Here is a 23,014-nt window from a genome sequence, read left to right on the forward strand (position 1 = left end):
CTGCACCCGCTTTTTCCCCCGCCCCCATCCCCTTCCCTGCTCCACCCTCTCAGCTCACCCCGCCCCCCCCCCCCCCCCCTCACACCATCTTCCCCCCGTACCTCCCTCTACCCCTCGCATCCCCTCCTCCCACCGGCACCATCCTACACCTGTGTAGGGGCCCCAACAACCCCACTGCCTTGTGGGCGTCTCGGGAGAGACCAAGGCTAAGGGAGTAAACCCTAACAGAAAATCCGGAGCGGAACTCCGTATGCGGTCATGTGTCACCTTTGGCATGTTTCCGGCAGTTCCTGCAGCCATACTGGTGCCAAACGTCGTGCCCTGCACTCCTTTGGACCCCACCAGAAAGGCCGAGAGGGGGCTTTTGGCGATTGGGCAACTCTCAACCTCCATAAACTTGCCCAGGCATGCGCCATGGAGAGGTCACTCCATAGTTGCTTCACACCGACTGACACAACAGGGAAGGCAGCAGTTACGGGTTATAAGTCCAGATAAATTGGCGTAGAAACTGGGCGCCACGGGTTGCCTTTGTCAGTGGGAGAGGTCATTGCACCTCACTGGACAGCTACTGCCCGCCTCAAACCGGGCAGCCCCCGGTCAATAAGGTTCTGTCCCGCCACAGTCTGCCTGCTTCAATGGGTGCTTGGAGCTCAGGGTCATTGCCCGAAAGGTGGACTGATACACCGCACCAAACAACACGAAAAATGGAAAGAAGGTACCAGCCCTTCGCTTTGCAAGCTGGAACGTCAGAACTATGTGTCCTGCCTGTCGGAAGACCTTGCACAAATCAACGATTCTCGGAAGACCGCCATCATTTACAACGAGCTCAGTAGACTCAATGTAGACATTGCAGCAGTTAAGGAGACTCGCCTCCCCGCGAGTGGATCTCTTAGAGAGCAAGACTACACCTTCTTCTGGCAGGGCAGGGATCCTGAAGAACCAAGACAGTATGGAGTGGGCTTCGCCATCAGAAACCCCTTGCTCAGCATGATAGAGCCTCCCTCAAATGGCTCAGAACGCATACTGTCCATCCGACTGCTCACCACCTCTGGTCCAATACATCTACTCAGCATCTATGCTCCAACACTCTGCTCCTGAAGCTAAAGACCAGTTCTACGAGCAACTCCATAACATCATTAGCAGCATCCCCAACACCGAACACCTATTCCTGCTGGGGAACTTTAATGCCAGGGTTGGGGCCGGCCATGACTCATGGCCCTCCTGCCTTGGGTGCTATGGCATTGGAAGGATGAATGAGAACGGGCAGAGACTGCTGGAGTTGTATACCTATTGTAACCTCTGCATCACCAACTCGTTCTTTCACACTAAACCCTGTCACCAGGTTTCATGGAGGCACCCAAGATCGCGTCGTTGGCACCAGCTAGACCTCATTGTCACAAGGCGAGCCGCCTTAAACAGTGTTCAAATCACACGCAGCTTCCACAGTGCGGACTGCGACACCGACCACTCCCTGGTGTGCAGCAAGGTTAGACTCAGACCAAAGAAGTTGCATCATTCCAAGCAGAAACATCAACACGAGCAGAATTTCTCACCCACAGCTGTTACAAAAATTTCTAAATTCACTTGTAACAGCCCTTCAAAACACTCCCACAGGGGATGCTGAGACCAAGTGGGCCCACATCAGAGACGCCATCTATGAGTCAGCTTTGACCACCTACGGCAAAAGTGCGAAGAGAAATGCAGACTGGTTTCAATCTCATAATGAAGAGCTGGAACCTGTCATAGCCGCTAAGCGCACTGCACTGTTGAACTACAAGAAAGCCCCCAGCGATTTAACATCCGCAGCACTTAAAGCAGCCAGAAGCACTGCACGAAGAACAGCCAGGCGCTGCGCAAAAGACTACTGGCAACACCTATGCAGTCATATTCAGCTGGCCTCTGACACTGGAAACATCAGAGGAATGTATGATGGCATAAAGAGAGCTCTTGGGCCAACCATCAAGAAGATCGCCCCCCTCAAATCTAAATCAGGGGACATAATCACTGACCAACACAAACAAATGGACCGCTGGGTTGAGCATTACCTCGAACTGTATTCCAGGGAGAATGCTGTCACTGAGACTGCCCTCAATGCAGCCCAGCCTCTACCAGTCATGGATGAGCTGGACATACAGCCAACCAAATCGGAACTCAGTGATGCCATTGATTCTCGAGCCAGCGGAAAAGCCCCTGGGAAGGACAGCATACCCCTGAAATAGTCAAGAGTGCCAAGCCTGCTATACTCTCAGCACTCCATGAACTGCTATGCCTGTGCTGGGACGAGGGAGCAGTACCACAGGACATGCGCGATGCCAATATCATCACCCTCTATAAAAACAAAGGTGACCGCGGTGACTGCAACAACTACCGTGGAATCTCCCTGCTCAGCATAGTGGGGAAAGTCTTTGCTCAAGTCGCGCTGAACAGGCTCCAGAAGCTGGCCGAGCACATCTACCCTGAGGCACAGTGTGGCTTTCGAGCAGAGAGATCGACCATTGACATGATGTTCTCCCTTCGTCAGATACAGGAGAAATGCCGTGAACAACAGATGCCCTCTACATTGCTTTCATTGATCTCACCAAAGCCTTTGACCTCGTCAGCAGACGTGGTCTCTTCAGACTATTAGAAAAGATTGGATGCTCACCAAAGCTACTAAGTATCATCACCTCATTCCATGACAATATGAAAGGCACAATTCAACATGGTGGCTCCTCATCAGAGCCCTTTCCTATCCTGAGTGGCGTGAAACAGGGCTGTGTTCTCGCACCCACACTTTTTGGGATTTTCTTCTCCCTGCTGCTTTCACATGCGTTCAAGTCCTCTGAAGAAGGAATTTTCCTCCACACAAGATCAGGGGGCAGGTTGTTCAACCTTGCCCGTCTAAGAGCGAAGTCCAAAGTACGGAAAGTCCTCATCAGAGAACTCCTCTTTGCTGACGATGCTGCTTTAACATCTCACACTGAAGAATGCCTGCAGAGTCTCATCGACAGGTTTGCGGCTGCCTGCAATGAATTTGGCCTAACCATCAGCCTCAAGAAAACTAACATCATGGGGCAGGATGTCAGAAATGCTCCATCCATCAATATTGGCGACCACGCTCTGGAAGTGGTTCAAGAGTTCACCTACCTAGGCTCAACTATCACCAGTAACCTGTCTCTAGATGCAGAAATCAACAAGTGCATGGGAAAGGCTTCCACTGCTATGTCCAGACTGGACAAGAGATTGTGGGAAAATGGCGCACTGACACGGAACACACAAGTCCGAGTGTATCAGGCCTGTGTCCTCAGTACCTTGCTCTATGGCAGCGAGGCCTGGACAACGTATGTCAGCCAAGAGCGACGTCTCAATTCATTCCATCTTCGCTCCCTCCGGAGAATACTTGGCATCAGGTGGCAGGACCGTATCTCCAACACAGAAGTCCTCGAGGCGGCCAACATCCCCAGGTTGTACACACTACTGAGTCAGCGGCGCTTGAGATGGCTTGGCCATGTGAGCCGCATGGAAGATGGCAGGATCCCCAAAGACACATTGTACAGCGAGCTCGCCACTGGTATCAGACCCACTGGCCGTCCATGGTTCCGCTTCAAAGACGTCTGCAAACGCGACATGAAATCCTGTGACATTGATCACAAGTCATGGGAGTCAGTTGCCAGCGTTCGCCAGAGCTGGCGGGCAGCCATAAAGACGGGGCTAAAATGTGGCGAGTCGAAGAGACTTAGTAGTTGGCAGGAAAAAAGACAGAGGCGCAAGGGGAGAACCAACTGTGCAACAGCCCCGACAAACAAATTTCTCTGCAGCACCTGTGGAAGAGCCTGTCACTCTAGAATTGGCCTTTATAGCCACTCCAGGCGCTGCTTCACAAACTACTGACCACCTCCAGGCGTGTATCCATTGTCTCTCGAGATAAGGAGGCCCAAAGAAGACTTGGCCAGTCTGGACATAGCAGCGGATGCCATTCCCATGCGATTGTTGATTTCTGCATCTGGTTGCTGGTGATAGTTGAGCCCAGGTAGATGAACTCTTGAACCACTTTCAGAGCATGGTCGCCGATGCTGATGGATGGAGCATTTCTGACATCCTGTCCCATGATGTTCGTTTTCTTGAGGCTGACGGTTAGGCCAAATTCATTGCAGGCAGCCGCAGTCCTGTCGATGAGTCTCTGCAGACACTCTTCTGTGTGGGATGTTAATGCAGCATCGTCAGCAAAGAGGAGTTCCCTGATGAGGACCTTCCATACTTTAGTCTTCGCTCCAAGATGGGCACGGTTGAGCAACCTGCCATCTGATCTTGTATGGAGGAAAATTCCTTCTTCTGAAGACTTGCACGCATGTGAAAGTAGCAGGGAGAAGAAGATCCCAAACAGTGTCGGTGTGAGAACACAGCCCTGTTTCACGCCACTCAGGATAGGAAAGGGGTCTGATGAGGCACCGTTATGCTGTATTATGCCTTTCATGTTGTCATGGAATGAGGTGATGATACTTAGTAGCTTTGGTGGACGTCCGTTCTTTGCTAGTAGTCTGAAGAGACCACGTCTGCTGACGAGGTCAGAGGCTTTGGTGAGATCTGTGAAAGCAACGTAGAGGGGCATCTGTTGTTCGAGGCATTTCTCCTGTAGCTGGCGAAGGGAGAACAGCATGTCAATGGTGGATCTCTCTGCTCGAAAGCCACACTGTGCCTCAGGGTAGACATGCTCAGCCAGCTTCTGGAGTCTGTTTAAAATGACTCGAGCGAAGACTTTCCCCACTGTGCTGAGCAGGGAGATTTCACGGTAGTTGTTGCAGTTACTGTGGTCACCCTTGTTCTTATAGAAGGTGATGATATTGGCATCGCGCATGTCCTGTGGTACTGCTCCTTCGTCCCACCAACAGGCAAAGCAGTTCATGGAGTGCTGAGAGTATAGCAGGCTTGGCACACTTGATTATTTCAGGGGTAATGCCGTCCTTCCCGCGGGCTTTTCCACTGGCTAGAAAATCAATGGCATCACTGAATTCCGATTTTGTTGGCTGTTCATCCAGCTCATCCACGACTGGCAGAGACTGGGCTGCATTGAGGGCGGTCTCAGTGACAACATTTTCCCTGGAGTACAGTTCTAGGTAGTGCTCCACCCAGCGGTCCATTTGCTTGTGTCCCCTGATTTAGATTTGAGGGGGGCGATTTTCTTGATGGTTGGCCCAAAAGCTCTCTTCATGCCATCATATATTCCTCTGATGTTTCCGGTGTCAGAGGCCAGCTGCATACGACTGCATAGTTGTTGTCAGTAGTCATTTGCACAGCGCCTGGCTGTTCTTTATGCAGCGCTTCTGGCTACTTTTAAGTGCTATGGTTGTTAACTCACTGGAGGCTTTCTTGGAGTTCAACAGTGCAATGCGCTTAGCGGCTATGACAGGTTCCAGCTCTTCAAAGTGAGATTGAAACCAGTCTGCATTCCGCTTCACATGTTTGCCATAGGTGGTCATTGCTGAGTCATAGATGATGTGGACCCACTTGGTCTCTGCATCCCCTGTAGGAGTGTTTTGAAGGGCTTTTTCAAGTGAATTTAGATAACATTTAGATAACGTGACTAAAATACAGTTTACATAAAAAGCTCATTAACAAAATTACCACATAAAAGGCTGGTTAACAAAACTGAAGTTCATGGAATAGGAGAGTCGGTGTCCAATTCTATATTTAAAAAAAAAATTGGCTTGTGGATAGAAAACAGTGAGTCGTAGTAAATGGTTGCTTTTCACACAGCAGCATGGTAGACAGTGGGTTTTTTTTAATTCATTCATGGGATGCGGGCGTCGCTGGCCAGGCCAGCATTTATTGCCTCTCCCTAATTGCCCTTGAGAAGGTGGTGGTGAGCTGCCTTCTTGAACCGCTGCAGTCCATGTGGGGTAAGTACACCCACCGTGCTGTTAGGAAAGGAGTTCCAGGATTTTGACCCAGCGACTGTGAAGGAATGACGATATAGTTCCAAGTCAGGAGGGTGTGTGGCTTGGAGGGGTACTTGCAGGTGGTGGTGTTCCCATGCATTTGCTGCCCTTGTCCTTCTAGTTGGTAGAGGTTGTGGGTTTGGCAGGTGCGTTGCTGCAGTGCATCTTGTAGATGGAACACACTGCTGCCACTGTGCGTCGTTGGTGCAGGGAGCAAATGTTTGTAGATGGGGTGCCAATCAAGCGGGCTGCTTTGTCCTGGATGGTGTCGAGCTTCTTTAGTGTTGTTGGAGCTGCACCCATCCAGGCAAGTGGAGAGTATTCCATCACACTCCTGACTTGTGCCTTGTAGATGGTGGACAGGCTTTGGGGAGTCAGGAGGTGAGTTACTCGTCGCAGGATTCCTAGCCTTTGACCTGCTGTTATCGCCACAGTATTTATATGGCTACTCCAGTTCAGTTTCTGGTCAATGGTGGCCCCTAGGATGTTGATAGTGGGGGATTCAGCGATGGTACTGCCATTGATTGTCATGGGGAGATGGTTAGATTCTGTCTTGTTGGGGATGGTCATTACCTGGCACTTGTGTGGCGCGAATGTTACTTGCCACTTATCAGCCTAAGCCTGGATATTGTCCAAGTCTTTCTGCATTTCTGCACGGACTGCTTCATTATCTGAGCAGTCACGAATGGTGCTGAACATTGTGTAATCATCCATGAACATCCCCACTTCTGAACTTATGATTGAAGGAAGGTCATTGATGAAGCAGCTGAAGATGGTTGGGCCTACGACACTACCCTGAGGAACTCCTGCAGTGATGTCCTGGAGCTGAGATGATTGACCTCCAACAACCACAAACATCTTCCTTTGTGCTAGGTATGATTCCAGATCATTTCTCTATATTGAGAAGAGCAATGTTCCCAACACTGACCCTGGGGGACACCACTGTTTCCATCCCTCCAGTCTGAAGAACATCTGTTAACCACTACTCTCTGTTTTCTGTCCTTTATCCAACTTCCTATCCACGTTGCCCCACTCCCTTTAAGACTGTGAGCTTTAATTTTATCAACAAGCCTCCTGTCCAGCACTTTATCAAACACCTTTTGACAATCCATCTACACAACGGCACAGTGGCGCAGTGGTTAGCACTGCAGTCTTACAGCACCAACGACCCAGGTTCAGTTCTGGGTACTGCCTGTGCGGAGTTTGCAAGTTCTCCCTGTGACCGTGTGGGTTTCCGCCGGGTGCTCCAGTTTCCTCCCACAGCCAAAGACTTGCAGGTTGATAGGTAAATTGGCCATTGTAAATTGCCCCCAGTGTAGGTAGGTGGTAGGAGAATTGAGGGAAGGTGGGGATGTGGTAGGGAATATGGGATTAATGTAGGATTAGGAGAAATGAAACCCTATGGACCTCTTCTGCCTGCTCCATGATCACACTTTGTTTGATGACAGAGATTTGCAGCATTGTCATGATTTTGGTAACCTTGACTGGACTGCAGAATAACACCCCACCTGTGTGATCGGGAATTCACCGCAGAGAGAGGGTGAACGGCTGGCATTCCAGTAAAGGAATGCTGATGAAGACCCTGCCAGTGGTTGCCAAGCTTGGTCAACTGGACAGGAAGGCCACATGGCTGTGTTCGGGGAGGCCGTCCACGGCGGCGATCAGGAGGAAGATTTTTCCCGGTCTTTTCTGTTTAAATCCATCCGTAAACAACACAACAACGTCGCAACCAAGCCAACTGTTTTACTTCCAGGGCCAATGGTGGGAGCTGATGAAATGTTTTATTACCTGCACCCCCTCCCTGCCCCACCCCCGCTCCCCCTCACACCCCTCCTCCTCCCACCGGCATCCACGTACCCCTGTGTAGGGGCCCTAACAACCACACTGCCTTGTGGGCGTCTCGGGAGAGACCAAGGCTAAGGGAGTAAACCCTAACAGAAAATCCGGAGCGGAACCCTGAAGGCGGTCATGTGTCACCTTTGGCATGTTTCTGGCAGTTCCTGCAGCCATACCGGTGCCAAACGTCGTGCTCTGTACTCCTTTGGACCCCACCTTAAAGGCCGAGAGGGGGGTTTTGATGCTTGGGCAACTCACAACCTCCATACATCCGCCCAGGCATGCACCATGGAGAGGTCACTCCATAGTCGCCTCACAGCGACCAAATCAACATGGAAGGCAGCAGTTACGGGTTATAAGTCCAGCTCAATTGGCGTAGTGATTGGGCGCCACGGGTTGCCTTTGTCGGTGGGAGAGGTCATCGCATCTCACTGGACAGCTACCGCTTGCCTCAAACCTGGCAGCCCCTGGTCAGTAAGGTTCTGTCCCGCCACAGTCTACCTGCTTCAATGGGTGCTTGGAGCTCAGGGTCATTGCCCGACAAGTGGACTGTAACACCGCACCAAACAGCACGACCAAAAAAGGTACCAGCCCTTCGTTTTGCAAGCTGGAACGTCAGAACTATGTGTCCTCGCCTGTCAGAAGACCTTACACAAATCAACGATTCTCTGAAGCCTGCCATCATTAACAACGAGCTCAGTAGACTCAATGTAGACATTGCAGCACTTCAGGAGACACGCCTCCCTGCAAGTGGATCTCTCAGAGAGCAGGACTACACCTTCTGGCAGGGTAGGGATCCTGAAGAACCAAGACAGCATGGAGTGGGCTTCGCCATCAGAAACTCTTTGCACAGCATGATAGAGCCACCCTCAAATGGCTTGGAACGCATACTGTCCATCCGACTGTTCACCACCTCTGGTCTAGTACACCTACTCAGCATCTATGCTCCAACACTCTGCTCCCCACCTGAAGCGAAAGACCAGTTCTACGAGGAACTCCATAATATCATTAGTAGCATCCCGAACATCTGTTCCTGCTGGGGGACTTCAATGCCAGGGTTGGTGCCGACCATGACTCATGGCCCTCCTGCCTTGGGCGCTATGGCATTGGAAGGATGAATGAGAATGGCTAGAGACTGCTTGAGTTGTGTACCTATCATAACCTCTGCATCACCAACTCGTTCTTTCACACTAAACCCTGTCACCAGGTTTCATGGAGGCACCCACGATCGCGTCGTTGGCACCAGCTGGACCTCATCGTCACAAGACGAGCCTCTTTAAACAGCGTTCAAATCACACGCAGCTTCCACAGTGCGGACTGCAACACCGACCACTCCCTGGTGTGCAGCAAGGTTAGACTCAGACCAAAGAATTTGCATCACTCCAAGCAGAAGGGCCGCCCGCGCATCAACATTAGCAGAATCTCTCATCCACAGCTTTTTTTTTTTTTAGAGATACAGCACTGAAACAGGCCCTTCGGCCCACCGAGTCTGTGCCGACCATCAACCACCCATTTATACTAACCCTACACTAATCCCATATTCCTACCAAACATCCCCACCTGTCCCTATATTTCCCTACCACCTACCTATACTAGTGACAATCTATAATGGCCAATTTACCTATCAACCTGCAAGTCTTTTGGCTTGTGGGAGGAAACCGGAGCACCCGGAGAAAACCCACGCAGACACAGGGAGAACTTGCAAACTCCACACAGGCAGTACCCGGAATCGAACCCGGGTCCCTGGAGTTGCTAACCACTGCGCCACTGTGCCGCTGTAACATAAGTTTCTAAATTCACTTGAAAAAGCCCTTCAAAACACTCCCACAGGGGATGCAGAGACCAAGTGGGGCCACATCAGAGACGCCATCCATGACTCAGCAATGACCACCAATGGCAAACGTGTGAAGCAGAATGCAGACTGGTTTCAATCTCATAATGAAGAGCTGGAACCTGTCATAGCCGCAAAGCGCACTGCACTGCTGAACTACAAGAAAGCCCCCAGCGAGTTAACATCCGTAGCACTTAAAGCAGCCAGAAGCGCTGCACAAAGAACAGCCAGGCGCTCCGCAAATGACTACTGGCAATACCTATGCAGTCATATTCAGCTAGCCTCCGACACCGGAAATATCAAAGAACAAAGAACAAAGAAAATTACAGCTCAGGAACAGGCACTTCGACCCTCCAAGCCTACGCCGATCCAAATCCTCTATCTAAACCTGTCGCCTATTTTCTAAGGGTCTGTATCTCTTTACTTCCTGCCCATTCATGTATCTATCTAGATACATCTTAAAAGACGCTATCGTGCCCGCATCTACCACCTCCGCTGGCAATGCGTTCCAGGCACCTACCACCCTCTGCGTAAAGAACTTTCCACGCATATCCCCCCTAAACTTTTCCTCTTTCCTGGTGAACCTTCTCTGCACCCTCTCCAAAGCATCCACATCCTTTTGGTAATGTGGCGACCAGAACTACACGCAGTATTCCAAATGTATGATGGCCTGAAGAGAGCTTTTGGGCCAACCATCAAGAAGATTGCCCCCCTCAAATCTAAATCAGGGGACACAATCACTGACCAACAAAAGCAAATGGACCACTGGGTGGAACACCAGGGAAAATGTTGTCACTGAGACCGCCCTCAATGCAGCCCAGTCTCTGCCAGTCATGGATGAGCTGGACGAACAGCCAACAAAATCGGAACTCGGTGATGCCATTGATTCTCTAGCCAGCGGAAAGGCCCCTGGGAAGGACGGCATTACCCCTGAAATCATCAGGAGTGCCAAGCCTGCTATACTTTCAGCACTGTACGAACTGCTTTGCCTGTGCTGGGACGAGGGAGCAGTACCACAGGACATGCGCAATGCCAATATCATCACCCTCTATAAGAACAAGGGTGACTGCGGTGACTGCAACAACTACCGTGGAATCTCCCTGCTCAGCATAGAGGGGAAAGTCTTCGCTCGAGTCGTTTTAAACAGTCTCCAGAAGCTGGCTGAGCGTGTCTACCCTGAGGCACAGTGTAGTTTTCGAGCAGAGAGATCCACCATTGACATGCTGTTCTCCCTTCGCCAGCTACAGGAGAAATCCGTGAACAACAGATCCCCCTCTACGTTGCTTTCATTGATCTCGCCAAAGCCTTTGACCTTGTCACCAGACGTGGGCTCTTCAGACTACTAGAAAAGATTGGATGCCCACCAAAGCTACTAAGTATCATCACCTCATTCCATGACAATATGAAAGGCACAATTCAGCATAGCGGCGCCTCATCAGACTCCTTACCTATCCTGAGTGACGTGAAACAGGGCTGTGTTCTCGCACCTACACTGTTTGGGATCATCATCTCCCTGCTGCTCTCGCATGCATTCACGTTTTCAGAAGAAGGAATTTTCCTCCACACAAGATCAGGTGGCAGGTTGTTCAACCTTGCCCGTCGAAGAGCGAAGTCCAAAGTATGGAAGATCCTCATCAGGGAACTCCTCTTTGCTGACGATGCTGCATTAACATCTCACACTGAAGAGTGTCTGCAGAGACTCATCGACCGGATTGTGGCTGCCTGCAACAAATTTGGCCTAACCATCAGCCTCTAGAAAACGAACATCATGGGGCAGGACGTCAGAAATGCCCCATCCATCCAGATCGGCAACCACACTCAGGAAGTGGTTCAAGAGTTCACCTGCCTAGGCTCAGCTGTCACCAGTAACCTGTCTCTCGATGGAGAATTCAACAAGCGCATGGGAAAGGCTTCCTCTGCTATGTCCAGACTGGCCAAGAGAGTGTGGGAAAATGGCGCACTGACACAGAACACAAAAGTCCAAGTGTATCAAGCCTGTGTCCTCAGTACCTTGCTCTACGGCAGCGAGGCCTGGACAATGTACGTCAGCCAAGAGCGACGTCTCAATTCGTTCCATCTTCGCTGCCTTCGGAGAATCCTTGGCATCAGGTGGCAGGACCGCATCTCCAACACAGAAGTCCTCGAGGCGGCCAACATCCCCAGCATATGCACCCTACTAAGCCAGCGGCGCCTGAGATGGCTTGGCCATGTGAGCCGCATGGAAGATGGCAGAATCCCCAAGGACACATTGTACAACGAGCTCGTCGCTGGTATCAGACCCACCGGCTGTCTCCGCTTTAAAGACGTCTGCAAACACGACATGAAGTCCTGTGACATTGATCACAAGTCGTGGGAGTCAGTTGCTAGCAATCGCCAGAGCTGGCGGGCAACCATAAAGGTGGGGCTAAAGCGTGGCGAGTCGAAGAGACTTAGCAGTTGGCAGGAAAAAAGACAGAAGCGCAAGGAGAGCGCCAACTGTGTAACAGCCCCGACAACCAATTTCTCTGCAGCACCTGTGGAAGAGCCTGTCACTCTAGAATTGGCCTTTATAGCCACTCCAGGCGCTGCTTCACAAATCACTGACCACCTCCAGGCCCTTGCCCATTGTCTTTCTTGACCAGGAGGCCGAAGAAGAAGTATAAATGGGTGGTTGATGGTTGGCACAGACTTGGTGGGCTGAAGAGCATGTTTCAGTGCTGTATCTCTCTATGACAACATCCACTGCATTTCTTTTCTCACTACACTCTTATTTCCTCAAATAATCCCTGCTGTCGGTCCTGAATGAATCCATTTCGCTAGCGAATGTTCAAATGTTTGCTCCACACCCACAGGGTTTCATCTGTTTAAAACCACAACAGAAAGGGCCAGTTTACTCCTGGAGTTTGAGACAAATCAGCTTTCAAAATGGTAGAGTTTCAGCCAATGAGGGAGATCCGGGCTCAGCCCCGCCCACTCAGTGCCACAGGCCCTGCCCCTCACTCTCTGGTTGGAAGAAAAACTGTCCACCTGGTGCTCCTGCTCCCTTCTGCTCTTCCTATTGGTCGGAGCTCCCGTCAATCACCCGGGCAGTAGGCGTGTCTAAACGAAGGGGAAATAACTCTGTATTTTTGGGAGGTTAGTTTGTGTGAACAAATATCTCCCTGATTTTACTGAGACTCTTTTCCCTGTCCCAGCTCCTGTAAATACTGGGTGTAAAGGGAGCAGTCTCAGGAGGCTCCACACTGCTGGCTGCTCGTGTGTCATAAAGAGATACAGCACTGAAACAGGCCCTTCGGCCCACCAAGTCTGTGCCGACCAACAACCACCCATTTATACTATATCCTACATTTGCTTCCTGCCTCTGAGCCAATTTTGGATCCAACTTTCCACTTTGCCATGGATTACATGGGCTTTTACTTTTGTGACCAGTTGTGACCACCCATGTATATACTAATCCTACATTAATCCCATATTCCTTACCACACCCCCACCATTCTCCTACCACCTACCTACACGAGGGGCAATTTACAATGGCCGATTTACCTATCAACCTGCAAGTCTTTGGCTGTGGGAGGAAACCGGAGCACCCGGCGGAAACCCACGCGCTCACAGGGAGAACTTGCAAACTCCGCACAGGCAGTACCCAGAACCAAACCCGGGTCACTGGAGCTGTGAGGCTGCGGTGCTAACCACTGTGCCGCCCTGTAAGTGATCTATCAGATTAATGTGCTTCTGCTGTGTGTGTGTTTAATAAAGTGCCTGAAAGCCTCACTGTAACACTCTCACATATCCCAGCTGCAGTGGAATGTCCGTGCTGTCTGCTTCCTCTCCAATATCCCCCTGATTAAACTCAATGAACAATCCCATCTCCAAAGAGAAATGTCTCCTTAAAGCTGACCGTGTTGGCAGTTCTGCAGCTCATTTCACACTGAGTGTGACAGAATGAAAAGCTTTAATAACAGCTGATGTTTCACAAAGGGCGACCTTACCAGACCAAAGTACATTGCTGGAGTTTATTGGGCTGTTTGTGTCACTGGGCTACAGGAGACTTTTTAACAGAAGGAAAACTGGTCACAGCAAACAGATGGTTTAACAGACTCTTCATGATCCACTATATATAGACACTTCTGCAGTAATTGTACCTCTGACCTTTCCTCTCTTGTCCCTCCTACACCCCTAATACACAGCCCAACACAATCTCCCTCCCCCTACATCCTCACTGTGCCGGAATCCACACCTATCTTCCCATCTGTACCTTGTTCTCTCTCTGGATCCTAAAACTACTGAACTCATTCTTCCTCTCCTGAAGTCTACAGGCTCTGAAACTGAAGCCTGGCATCCCTCACCCTTGATTTACCTCCTATTCTCTCCTCTCCCGCCCCCCCACCTTGGTTTTGTTCCATACTCTGGCCTTGGTGCTTCCCCTTGGGATTCTCAGTATGAACAGGGTGGGATGTGTTTTGAGACAGAATGTCCCAGCTCTCCACCTTTAAAGGTACAAGGAGGGGACCAGCTGGGCTGAAAATTGCTGCTTTATGACATCACTTCCAGTGCCTCATAACCAAACTGCCAGAGCCCTGCTCATTATGGGCTGAGAGTATTTGATGGGCATAGTGTAGAGTAAGCTTTGCTCTCTATCCCAGAAAGGCATCTGCTGCTATGTCCAGACTGGCCAAGAGGGTGTGGGAAAATGGCGCACTGTCACAAAACACAAAAGAATGAGTGTTTCAAGCGTGCGTCCTCAATACCTTGCTCTACGGCAGCGAGGCCTGGACAACATATGTCAGTCAAGAGCAACGTCTCAATTCATTCCATCTTCGCTGTCTTCGGAGAATCCTTGGCATCAGGTGGTAGGACCGTATCTCCAGCGCTGAAATCCTCGAGGCAGCCAACATCCCCAGCATGTATGCCCGGCTGAGCCAGTGGCACTTGAGATGGCTTGGCCGTGTGAGCCGCATGGAAGATGGCAGGATCCCCAAGCATGTATTGCACAGCGAGCTCGTCACTGGTATTAGACACACCAGCCATCTCCGCTTTAAAGACGTTTGCAAACGTGACATGAAGTCTTGCAACATTGACCACAAGTCATGGGAACCAGTTGCCAGCGATTGCCAGAGCTTGCGGACAGCGATAAAGGCGGGGCAGAAGAGAGGCGAGTCGAAGAGACTTAGCTGTTGGCAGGAAAAGAGACAGCAGTGTAAGGAGAGAGCCAACTGTGCAACAGCCCCAACAACTAATTGTATCTGCAGCGCCTGTGGAAGAGTCTGTCACTCGAGAATTGGCCTTTATAGCCACTGCAGGCACTGCTGCACAAACCACTGACCACCTCTAGGCTCTTACCCATTGTCTCACACAAGAAGGCCAAAAGGAAGGATTAATCAATCCAGGTCTGAATCTTCACAGGAGGTCCATACATTTGAGATTCTCTATGGGTTATTTAATAATTTCATCACAATCTGACCAGAGTCTCACTTTTTGCACTAATTAGGGCTGCAGATGGCAAGACTCTTACCCACCATTTCCTGTGCAACTGAAAGTCCTCTATTTAGTCTAAAGGAGACCAGTGCACAGGCGCAGTGCTGGCCTGTATCTGCAGCATGCGCAGTGTAACTGTGCTGAAAGATATGCGAGTGCTGGAGACTCTTTTGCAGTGGGTGAGAGTCGTGGGGTGCAGGAGAAGAATGGGGTGGGCGGGGAGGCTTCAGAAACACCGGGTGTAGGCCGCAAGCCCCAAATAAGAAGCTCCAGGTCCCGCGTTTGCACCAAGCGGGGCGGCAGCTTTGGGGCTTCTCCCAGTGACAGGCCCTGTTTAAAACTAATAATAAATGAAAAGAAGGGACTGGGTTCCTCAACTGAAGGGAGACCAGGAATATCTGGGAACAAAAACCAAAAACACTGACGGACTGAGGTGGAACAGGTGGCGCGGGAGGAGATTGTGTGCGCAGGGGAGGAATTGGAGCCGTGGGTGGGCTGGGAAGCTTCATAAACTTCTGGGGTAGGCCTGAGGCCTTGAATAAGAGCCCTGTGTTGACCCCGAGGTGACAGGCCCGGGGGCACTGGCAGCCATCTTGGAGAGGATGATGTCAGGGTGCCTGCGTGGCCATCTTGGTGAGGGCACAGAGAGTGGGCGTGGCTTGAGTGGCTCTGTTCCCAACCGGGCCCTGGTGCCCGGGAGATGAACGATCCTGGACAACAAGCTTTTGAAGAAGGGTCACTGACCTGAAACATTAATTCTGCTTCTCTCTCCACAGATGCTGCCTGACCTGCTGAGTATTTCCAGCACTTTTTTTATTTCAGTTTTCCAGCATCCGCAGTATTTTGCTTTTAATCTCTTTGCTTTTGTTGGGACTTTGTTGCTTATTTTAGTTTGAATGGATCACATGTTTGGGGGGGGGGGTGGGAAACAAGAGAGGAATGAATGTTCTATAGAAACTAGAATTATCTGTTCTGAATTCCTATCCTGTGCTTAGTGTGATGACTTTTGTAAACTCCTTTTACAGGGTATTAGAAGGGGAGGATTTGCTGACGGGAAACTCAAACCAAACCAAGATCTGACTCGATTCATCAGGACCTGAATATCATTGGCCTTTGAATATGGAAGGGGAAATGTTTGCCTGTTTTGTCTGTGGAAAAACATTTCAAACATCAGTGTGACTGGAAAAGCACCAAGACAAGGCACACACACCTGAGAGAGAGTGTTCCAGTGCACTGACTGTGGAAAGAGCTTTAACCAGTTAGACAGGCAGAAAAAGCATCCCACCGTTCACAGTGGGGAGAAACCCTATACGTATTCTGTATGTTGATGAGGCTTCAACTGATCATCAAACCTGGAGAGACACAAGGCCACCCGCACCATGGAGAAACCATGGAAATGTGAGGACTGTGGGAAGGGATTCAATTACCCATCCCTGCTGGAAACCCATCGACGCAGTCACACGGGGGAGAGGCCATTCACCTGCTCTGTGTGTGGGAAGAGATTCTCACGTTCATCTGCCCTGCTGACACACAGGAACATTCACAGTGATAGACATTTTAAATGTTCCGAATGTGAGAAGACCTTTAAAAGCAAACGCGAAATGATGACACACCAACGACTTCACACTGGGGAGAGGCCGTTCACCTGCACTGGGTGTGGGAAGGGATTCACCCGTTCATCTACCTTGCAGAAACACCAACGAGTTCACACTGGGGAGAGGCCATTCACCTGCTCTGTGTGTGGGAAGGGATTCACTCAGTCATCAACCCTGCTGACACACCAGCGATTTCACACAGGGGAGAAGCCTTTCACTTGCACTGTGTGTGGAAACAGATTCACCTTGTCATCTACCCTGCAGAAACACCAGCGAGTACACACTGGGGAGAGGCCGTTCACCTGCTCCGTGTGTGGGAAGGGATTCACTCAGTCATCCACCCTGCAGAAACACCAGCGTGTTCACACTGGGGAGAGGCCGTTCACCTGCTCTTACTGCGGGACTGGGTTCAGGCAATCATTTGACCTCACTATACATCAGCGTACACACACTGGAGAGAGGCCATTTACCTGCACTGAGTGTGGGAAGGGATTTACCTGTTCATCCACCCTGCTGACACACCAGCGACTTCATACTGATGAGAGACCTTTCAAGTGCTCTTACTGCGGGACTGGGTTCAGGCAATCATCGACCCTCACTGTACACCAGCGCACTCACACTGGGGAGAGGCGGTTCACCTGCTCCGAGTGTGGGAAGGGATTCGCTCATTCATCCACCCTGCTGACACACCAGCGAGTTCACACTGGGGAGAGGCCATTCACCTGCTCTGTATGTGGGAACAGATTCAGTCGTTCATCCAACCTCCTGGCACATCAGCGAGTTCACACTGGGGAGAGACCGTTCACCTGCTCTGTGTGTGGGAAGGGATTTGCTCGTTCATCCAACCTACTGACACACCAGCGAGTTCACAACTGACTGCAGGGGTTGGATCTTGCTGTTACTGCTGCTGTTAATCACATCCAGGTCTGAACCATGTTCGTTCTGATGATTAAAGAAAGATCTGCACGTATGCAACACCTTCCACTACCTCAGGACATGCCAAAGCGCTTTACAGTCGATGAAATACGATCGAAGTATAGTTACTGTTGTAATGTAGGAAACACAGCAGCGAATTGAACACAGCAAGCTCTCTGGAGTGGGACCTGAACCCACAACCTTCTGACTCAGAGGTGACAATGGCACCAACTGAATCAACAGTCACAGTTCATTTCTGTTGATGTGAACTGGTGTTAAGAACATTGGACCTTGCAACATGATTATGTCTTATAGATTGTGATTCTTTTTAAAGTTCAAGATGGAATCCAGGAGACCAGCTGACATCACTTCCACTCTGCAAAAGGTTACCAGGACAACAGAAAGAACAGATGAAAGTCTGTTTTCTGAAGAACAGAGACTACAGCACTAACACCTGAAGAACAATGGGCTTCACCCTCCCAGACCTTTGGGTTGTAAAACAAAGAGTCAGCCATTGAGAACATGAAATCGAACTGGCAGGTGGTAACACCTGGGGGCAATGGAAAGGCCGAGTAGATTTTTGAAACTGGATTTCTGGTCTTTGTATTTTGGGGAAGAGCAATAAACTATTGAATTCTAGGACCAGATAAATTTAACAGACTTTCTGGAGAAAAACAGGCTGTAAGGAATGAAGCATCATGTCGTGGCCTCAATCAGGCTGTAAGAAGAGAACCCATCGGGGTGAGGCCTTAAGGGAAGCTGTAAGAGAAGGCACCCAGCAGAGGCAGCTAGAGAAAGAAGAGAGAGGGAATGAGCGCTGTGAAAACTTGAACGTTTTTTTGAGAGTTAAAGTTTGCGGAGGAGCAAAGCACCCACAGGATCACCGGAAATCACATTATCCACAGATGTCCAGGTCAGAAATGTTTGGAGAAGTGAGCAAAGGGAAATATAGATTTTTTTTTTAGGAGCCTGGGAGATCCAGCCCCGTGAACTGGGAGGAATTTGGGATTTTTAACTGCAAAGGATTTGATCATCAAAATGGACCGTGTAATGCAGAGTTGACCAACATATGGCCCAGAATCCATTCGGCCCGCCAGCCCTCTGTGATTGACAGCGGGCTGCCCATGGTTCTCTTGTACGTGTACGTCAGGTGGAGGGATAGGTGGGACCTGCGGTGGAGGGATGGTGGATGCCTGTCTGTGATTGGTCACTGTCTCTGACTGACAGTGGGCTGCCTGGGCAAGGTGAACACTATTGGTGGTTTGTGCCACAGGCACACTAGGATCTTCTGTTCTTGCGTGGTTCAAGGAGTGGGCGGGATGGGAGTGAGGAGCAGAGAACAAGGAGCAGGGGGTAGGGAATCATGTGCAGGGAGCAGGGGACCATGAGCGGGGTCAGGAAGCAGGGAACCATGAGTGGGGAGTGAGAGAGACACACAAAGAAAGAGGGGACGGGTGATGCAGAGAAGGAATGGGGAGGGAGAGAGAGAGAGAGGGAGGGTGAGAGTGACATGGGAGGGGTAGAAGAGAGAGAGAGCAAGCGAGCTCAGGGAGACAGAGGGGAGAGAAAGAGATCAAGATTGCTCCTCACAGATGGACATCTATCTGGAATACTCCACATCGCTACATCAAGTGTGCGGGCAGAGATTGAGTACTAATATAAGCAAAAACACAGTCAGGTATATCACTAATTCAGTGTTCAACATAACAATGAGAATGTAAGTTAATAAATTAGTCATTTTATTTAAAGCTTCACAAAAATGTGCATTAGTTTTAATTAATAGGAAGATAAATTTTTAATGCCTTTATATTTCTGAAATTTTCTCACTGGCCCCCTGTGTAGGACAAAAGTATAATGTGGCCCCATGCATGTAAAAGTTGGACACCCCTGGTGTAATGTGTAAGTATGGTGTGAGATATTCAAGTGTTGAACAAATTTTTTTTAAAACCTTTGATTGTAATTTAAGGTATCAGCTGTTTACAAAGTGCTATTTAGTTAATTGGGGGTTTCTTTTAGTTCAGATGTTATAACAAAAGACTTAAAATGTTAAATCATGTGTCATTTGTTAAATTGGTCTGGGGGTTCATATCTCATACTTTTCATGTTAACTTCTCTGAAGTCGTAATAACTGGAAAGTGGGCTTAAGCTGGATACTTATTTTTCAGCTGACACAGAAACAATGGGCTGAATGGCCTCCTTCTGTGCCATAAATTTTCTGTTTCTATTCTGAAGTTGAGGTTTGTTTTGCCGATATTAATAACCTTATAACTTGGTTGAAGTTAAATAATCTGGATAAATGTCAAATAAATAAGCTTTGTTTTAAACACATTATTGTAGATTTTTGTCTTTCCCACCTGAGTGTTTTGCATCACCTGGCTGGAGCTCAAAAAGGACAATCTGGGGGAGGATCGTATGGCAGGAACAGAACTTCAACCCGGACACAGTGCTTCAGGGGCACACCGAGAGGGACAAACAGCACTTTGGTCTTTCTCGTCTCTCTTCACTGAATGGGTTAATCCTGAGGCCTGTAAGAAATGTGTCCCAGCCGTTCTCTTCCTTAGTTCAGAAATCCTGGGCATGGAACAGAAGACTCCTTTACAACTATGTTTACAGTCAGGAAGAACAATGGTGAATGCTGGAAACATGCTGTAAAATCAGAGATTGGTGTAAAGCTGGGATCTGATCCTGACTGAAAGTGAAATAGCGGGTTTAAGTTTCCAGACTGAAAATGACTGGTAATCCTTCTACAAAAGTTTGTATGATAGTCTAGAGTCTACCATTTTAAGGCAGGCATTAACTCATTTAAGATAATCCTATTGAAAATAAATTGGTTAAATTCTGCATGGTAGCCACAGGTGGAATAATACAATAGTCATTTACTCTCCACATAAAGAAGGATCTGCAGTGTATTTCCAGGAATTCCCTATTGATGCGTTAATTCTGACGGCAGATGGTGGAAAGGCTTTGCAGAGTTGGGCAGTGAGTGAGTGGCCCCTAATTTCCCAGTCTCTGACCTGGTATTGTATTCACTAGTCCTGTTAAATTTATGATAATGGTAACCCTAAGATATTGCTGGTAGGGAAGTTGATGATGGTAATGCTGTTGAATGTCAAGGGCAGGTGGTTATTCTCCCTTTCTGGACCATAAGAACTTGGAGTAGGCAATTCAACCCCTCGAGCCTGCTCTGCCATTCAATACGATCATGGCTGATCTCATCTTGGCCTCAACTCCACTTTCCTGCCTGTTCTCTATAACCCGTTACTAATTAAAAATCTGTCTATCTCCTCAAATTTACTCAATGTCCCGGCATCCACCACACTCTGGAGTAGTGAATTCCACAGACACACGACTCTTTGAGAGAAGTAATTTTTCCCTCATCTCTGTTTTAAAACTGCTACCCCTTATCCTAAAACTATGACCTCTCGTTCTAGATTGCCCCACCAGAGGAAACATCCTCTCTACGTCTACTTTGTCAATCCCCTTAATCATCTTATATACCTCAATTAAATCTCCTCTCATTCTTCTAAACTCTAGACAGTAAAGGCCTAAACTGCTCAATCTTTCTTCATAAGACAAACCTCCTCTGAACCGCCTTCAATGCAACTACATCCCTCCTCAAGTAAGGGGACCAAAACTCTACGCAATACTCCAGGTGCGGTCTCACTAATGCCTTGTACATTTGCAGCAACACTTCCCTACTTTTATACTCTCTTCCTTACTTTTATACTCTCTTCCTTTAGCAATAAATGCCAAAATTCCATTTGCCTTCCTTATTATCTGCTGCACCTGCAGACTAGTTTTCTGCAATTCATGCACGAGGACACAAAGCAATCTGAAGTTTCTCTCCATTTCGATAATAATTTGCCTTTCTATTCCAGCCAAAATGAATAACCTCACACTTATCTACGTTAAACTCCATCTGCCAAATTTTGGCCCATTCGCCTAACCTATCCATATCCATTTGTAAATTTCTTATTTATTGCAACTTACTATCCCAACTATTTTAGTGTCATCAGCAAATTTAGCTATAGTACCTTCTATCCCTGCATCTAAGTCATCAATATAGATTGTAAATAGTTGAGGCCCGAGGACCGAACCCTGTGGCACCCCACTAGTTACAGCTTGCCAGCCAGAAAAGGACCCATTTATCCCGACACTCTATTTTCTGTTGGTTAGCCAATCCTCTATCCACGCTAATAAATTGCCCCTAACCCCATGTGATCTTACCTTGTGTAGTACCCTTTTGTGCAGCACCTTATCAAATTCCTTCTGGAAGTCCAGATATACTACATCTACAGGATCCCCATTATCCACTTTACTTGTTACATCTTTGAAGAACTCTTAACAAAATTAGTTAAACATGATTTACCCTTCATAAAACCATGCTGACTCTGATGGATTGCATTTTGACTTTCTAGATGTCCTGTTATTACTTCCGTAATAATGTCATGGTTTGTTCTTTCCACCGCTTTTGCTTTTCCTCTTCATTTTTTCATTGTTGGGTCTCAAAATGCTGGGATCCTTCCCACAGACTCTGCCTCCATCTAGTCCAGTCCAGGGCGATGGTCTCCCAGGAGTTGATGTAAATGTTGCCTTTCTTCATGCTGGCTTTCAGCACATCCTTGAAGTGCTTCTTTTGTCCTCCTCTGGTGCGTCTGCCCTGCCTGAGCTGGGAGAAGACGACCTGCTTTGGGAGCCTGGTATCTGACATCCGAACTATATGACAAGCCCAATGACACTGATGACGGATGATTATAGCCTCAATGCTTTTGCTGCCTGCTTGTGAGAGGGCACTGATGTTGGTGCACCTGTCCTCCCACTTGATATGTAGGATTTTCCACAGGCAGCGTTGATGAAATGACTCCAGAGTTTTGAGGTGCCTCCTGTACATTGTCCCTGTTTCAGCTCCATACTGTAAGGTAGGGATCATGACTGCATAGTAGACCATGAGCTTGGTTTCAATTTTGATTTTGTGATCTTCAAATACTCGCTTCCTCAGGTTGCCAAAGGCTGCAGCAGCAGATCTCCGGTAATGCTGGATTTCTTTGTCAATATTCGTGAAAGAAAACTTCCAAGATACTGGAAGTGTTCCACATTTTCCAGGCAATCATCATGAATTGTAATCAATGGAGCTAGGGAGTGTGTATTTGGAGCTTGCTGATGGAGGACTTTTGTTTTCTAAATGTTGAGTGTAAGTCCCATCTTTTCATATGCCTCAGTAAATTCGTTGATGATTCTCTGAAGATCTGTTTCCGACGCAGCTCTTACTGCAGCATCATCAGCATGTTGGATGGAGCTTAATGACTAAAGTCAGGGTGTTCTCAGTTTTTGATTGGAATTTTCTGAGATTAAATAGTTTACTCGATAAATAAGCTGCGGTCCAGTAGGGAGTTCGTCTCTCGTCGGACGGTGCATGGCTGCGAGGAAGATCAAAAAAAGAGTTGGGGCAATGATGCAACCTTGTTAAA

General features: G+C 48.8%; 1 protein-coding gene across 7 annotated transcripts in view; it reads left to right on the top strand.

Annotated features, from left to right (window-relative positions):
* The window catches only part of LOC137381282 (zinc finger protein 229-like), a 41,196-nt gene extending 21,016 nt beyond the window's left edge, over positions 1-20,180 (top strand). For all 7 annotated transcript variants that reach the window (XM_068053616.1, XM_068053623.1, XM_068053617.1 and 4 more), the window contains one exon: positions 16,062-20,180. In XM_068053616.1, the coding sequence (XP_067909717.1) occupies positions 16,416-17,507 (1,092 nt within the window). In that variant the 5' untranslated portion in view covers positions 16,062-16,415 and the 3' untranslated portion in view covers positions 17,508-20,180. The remainder of the gene's footprint in view (positions 1-16,061) is intronic.
* Positions 20,181-23,014: the final 2,834 nt, after the last annotated feature.

Source organism: Heterodontus francisci, chromosome 22 (genome assembly GCF_036365525.1).
Source record: "Heterodontus francisci isolate sHetFra1 chromosome 22, sHetFra1.hap1, whole genome shotgun sequence".
Taxonomy (NCBI): Eukaryota; Metazoa; Chordata; class Chondrichthyes; order Heterodontiformes; family Heterodontidae; genus Heterodontus; species Heterodontus francisci.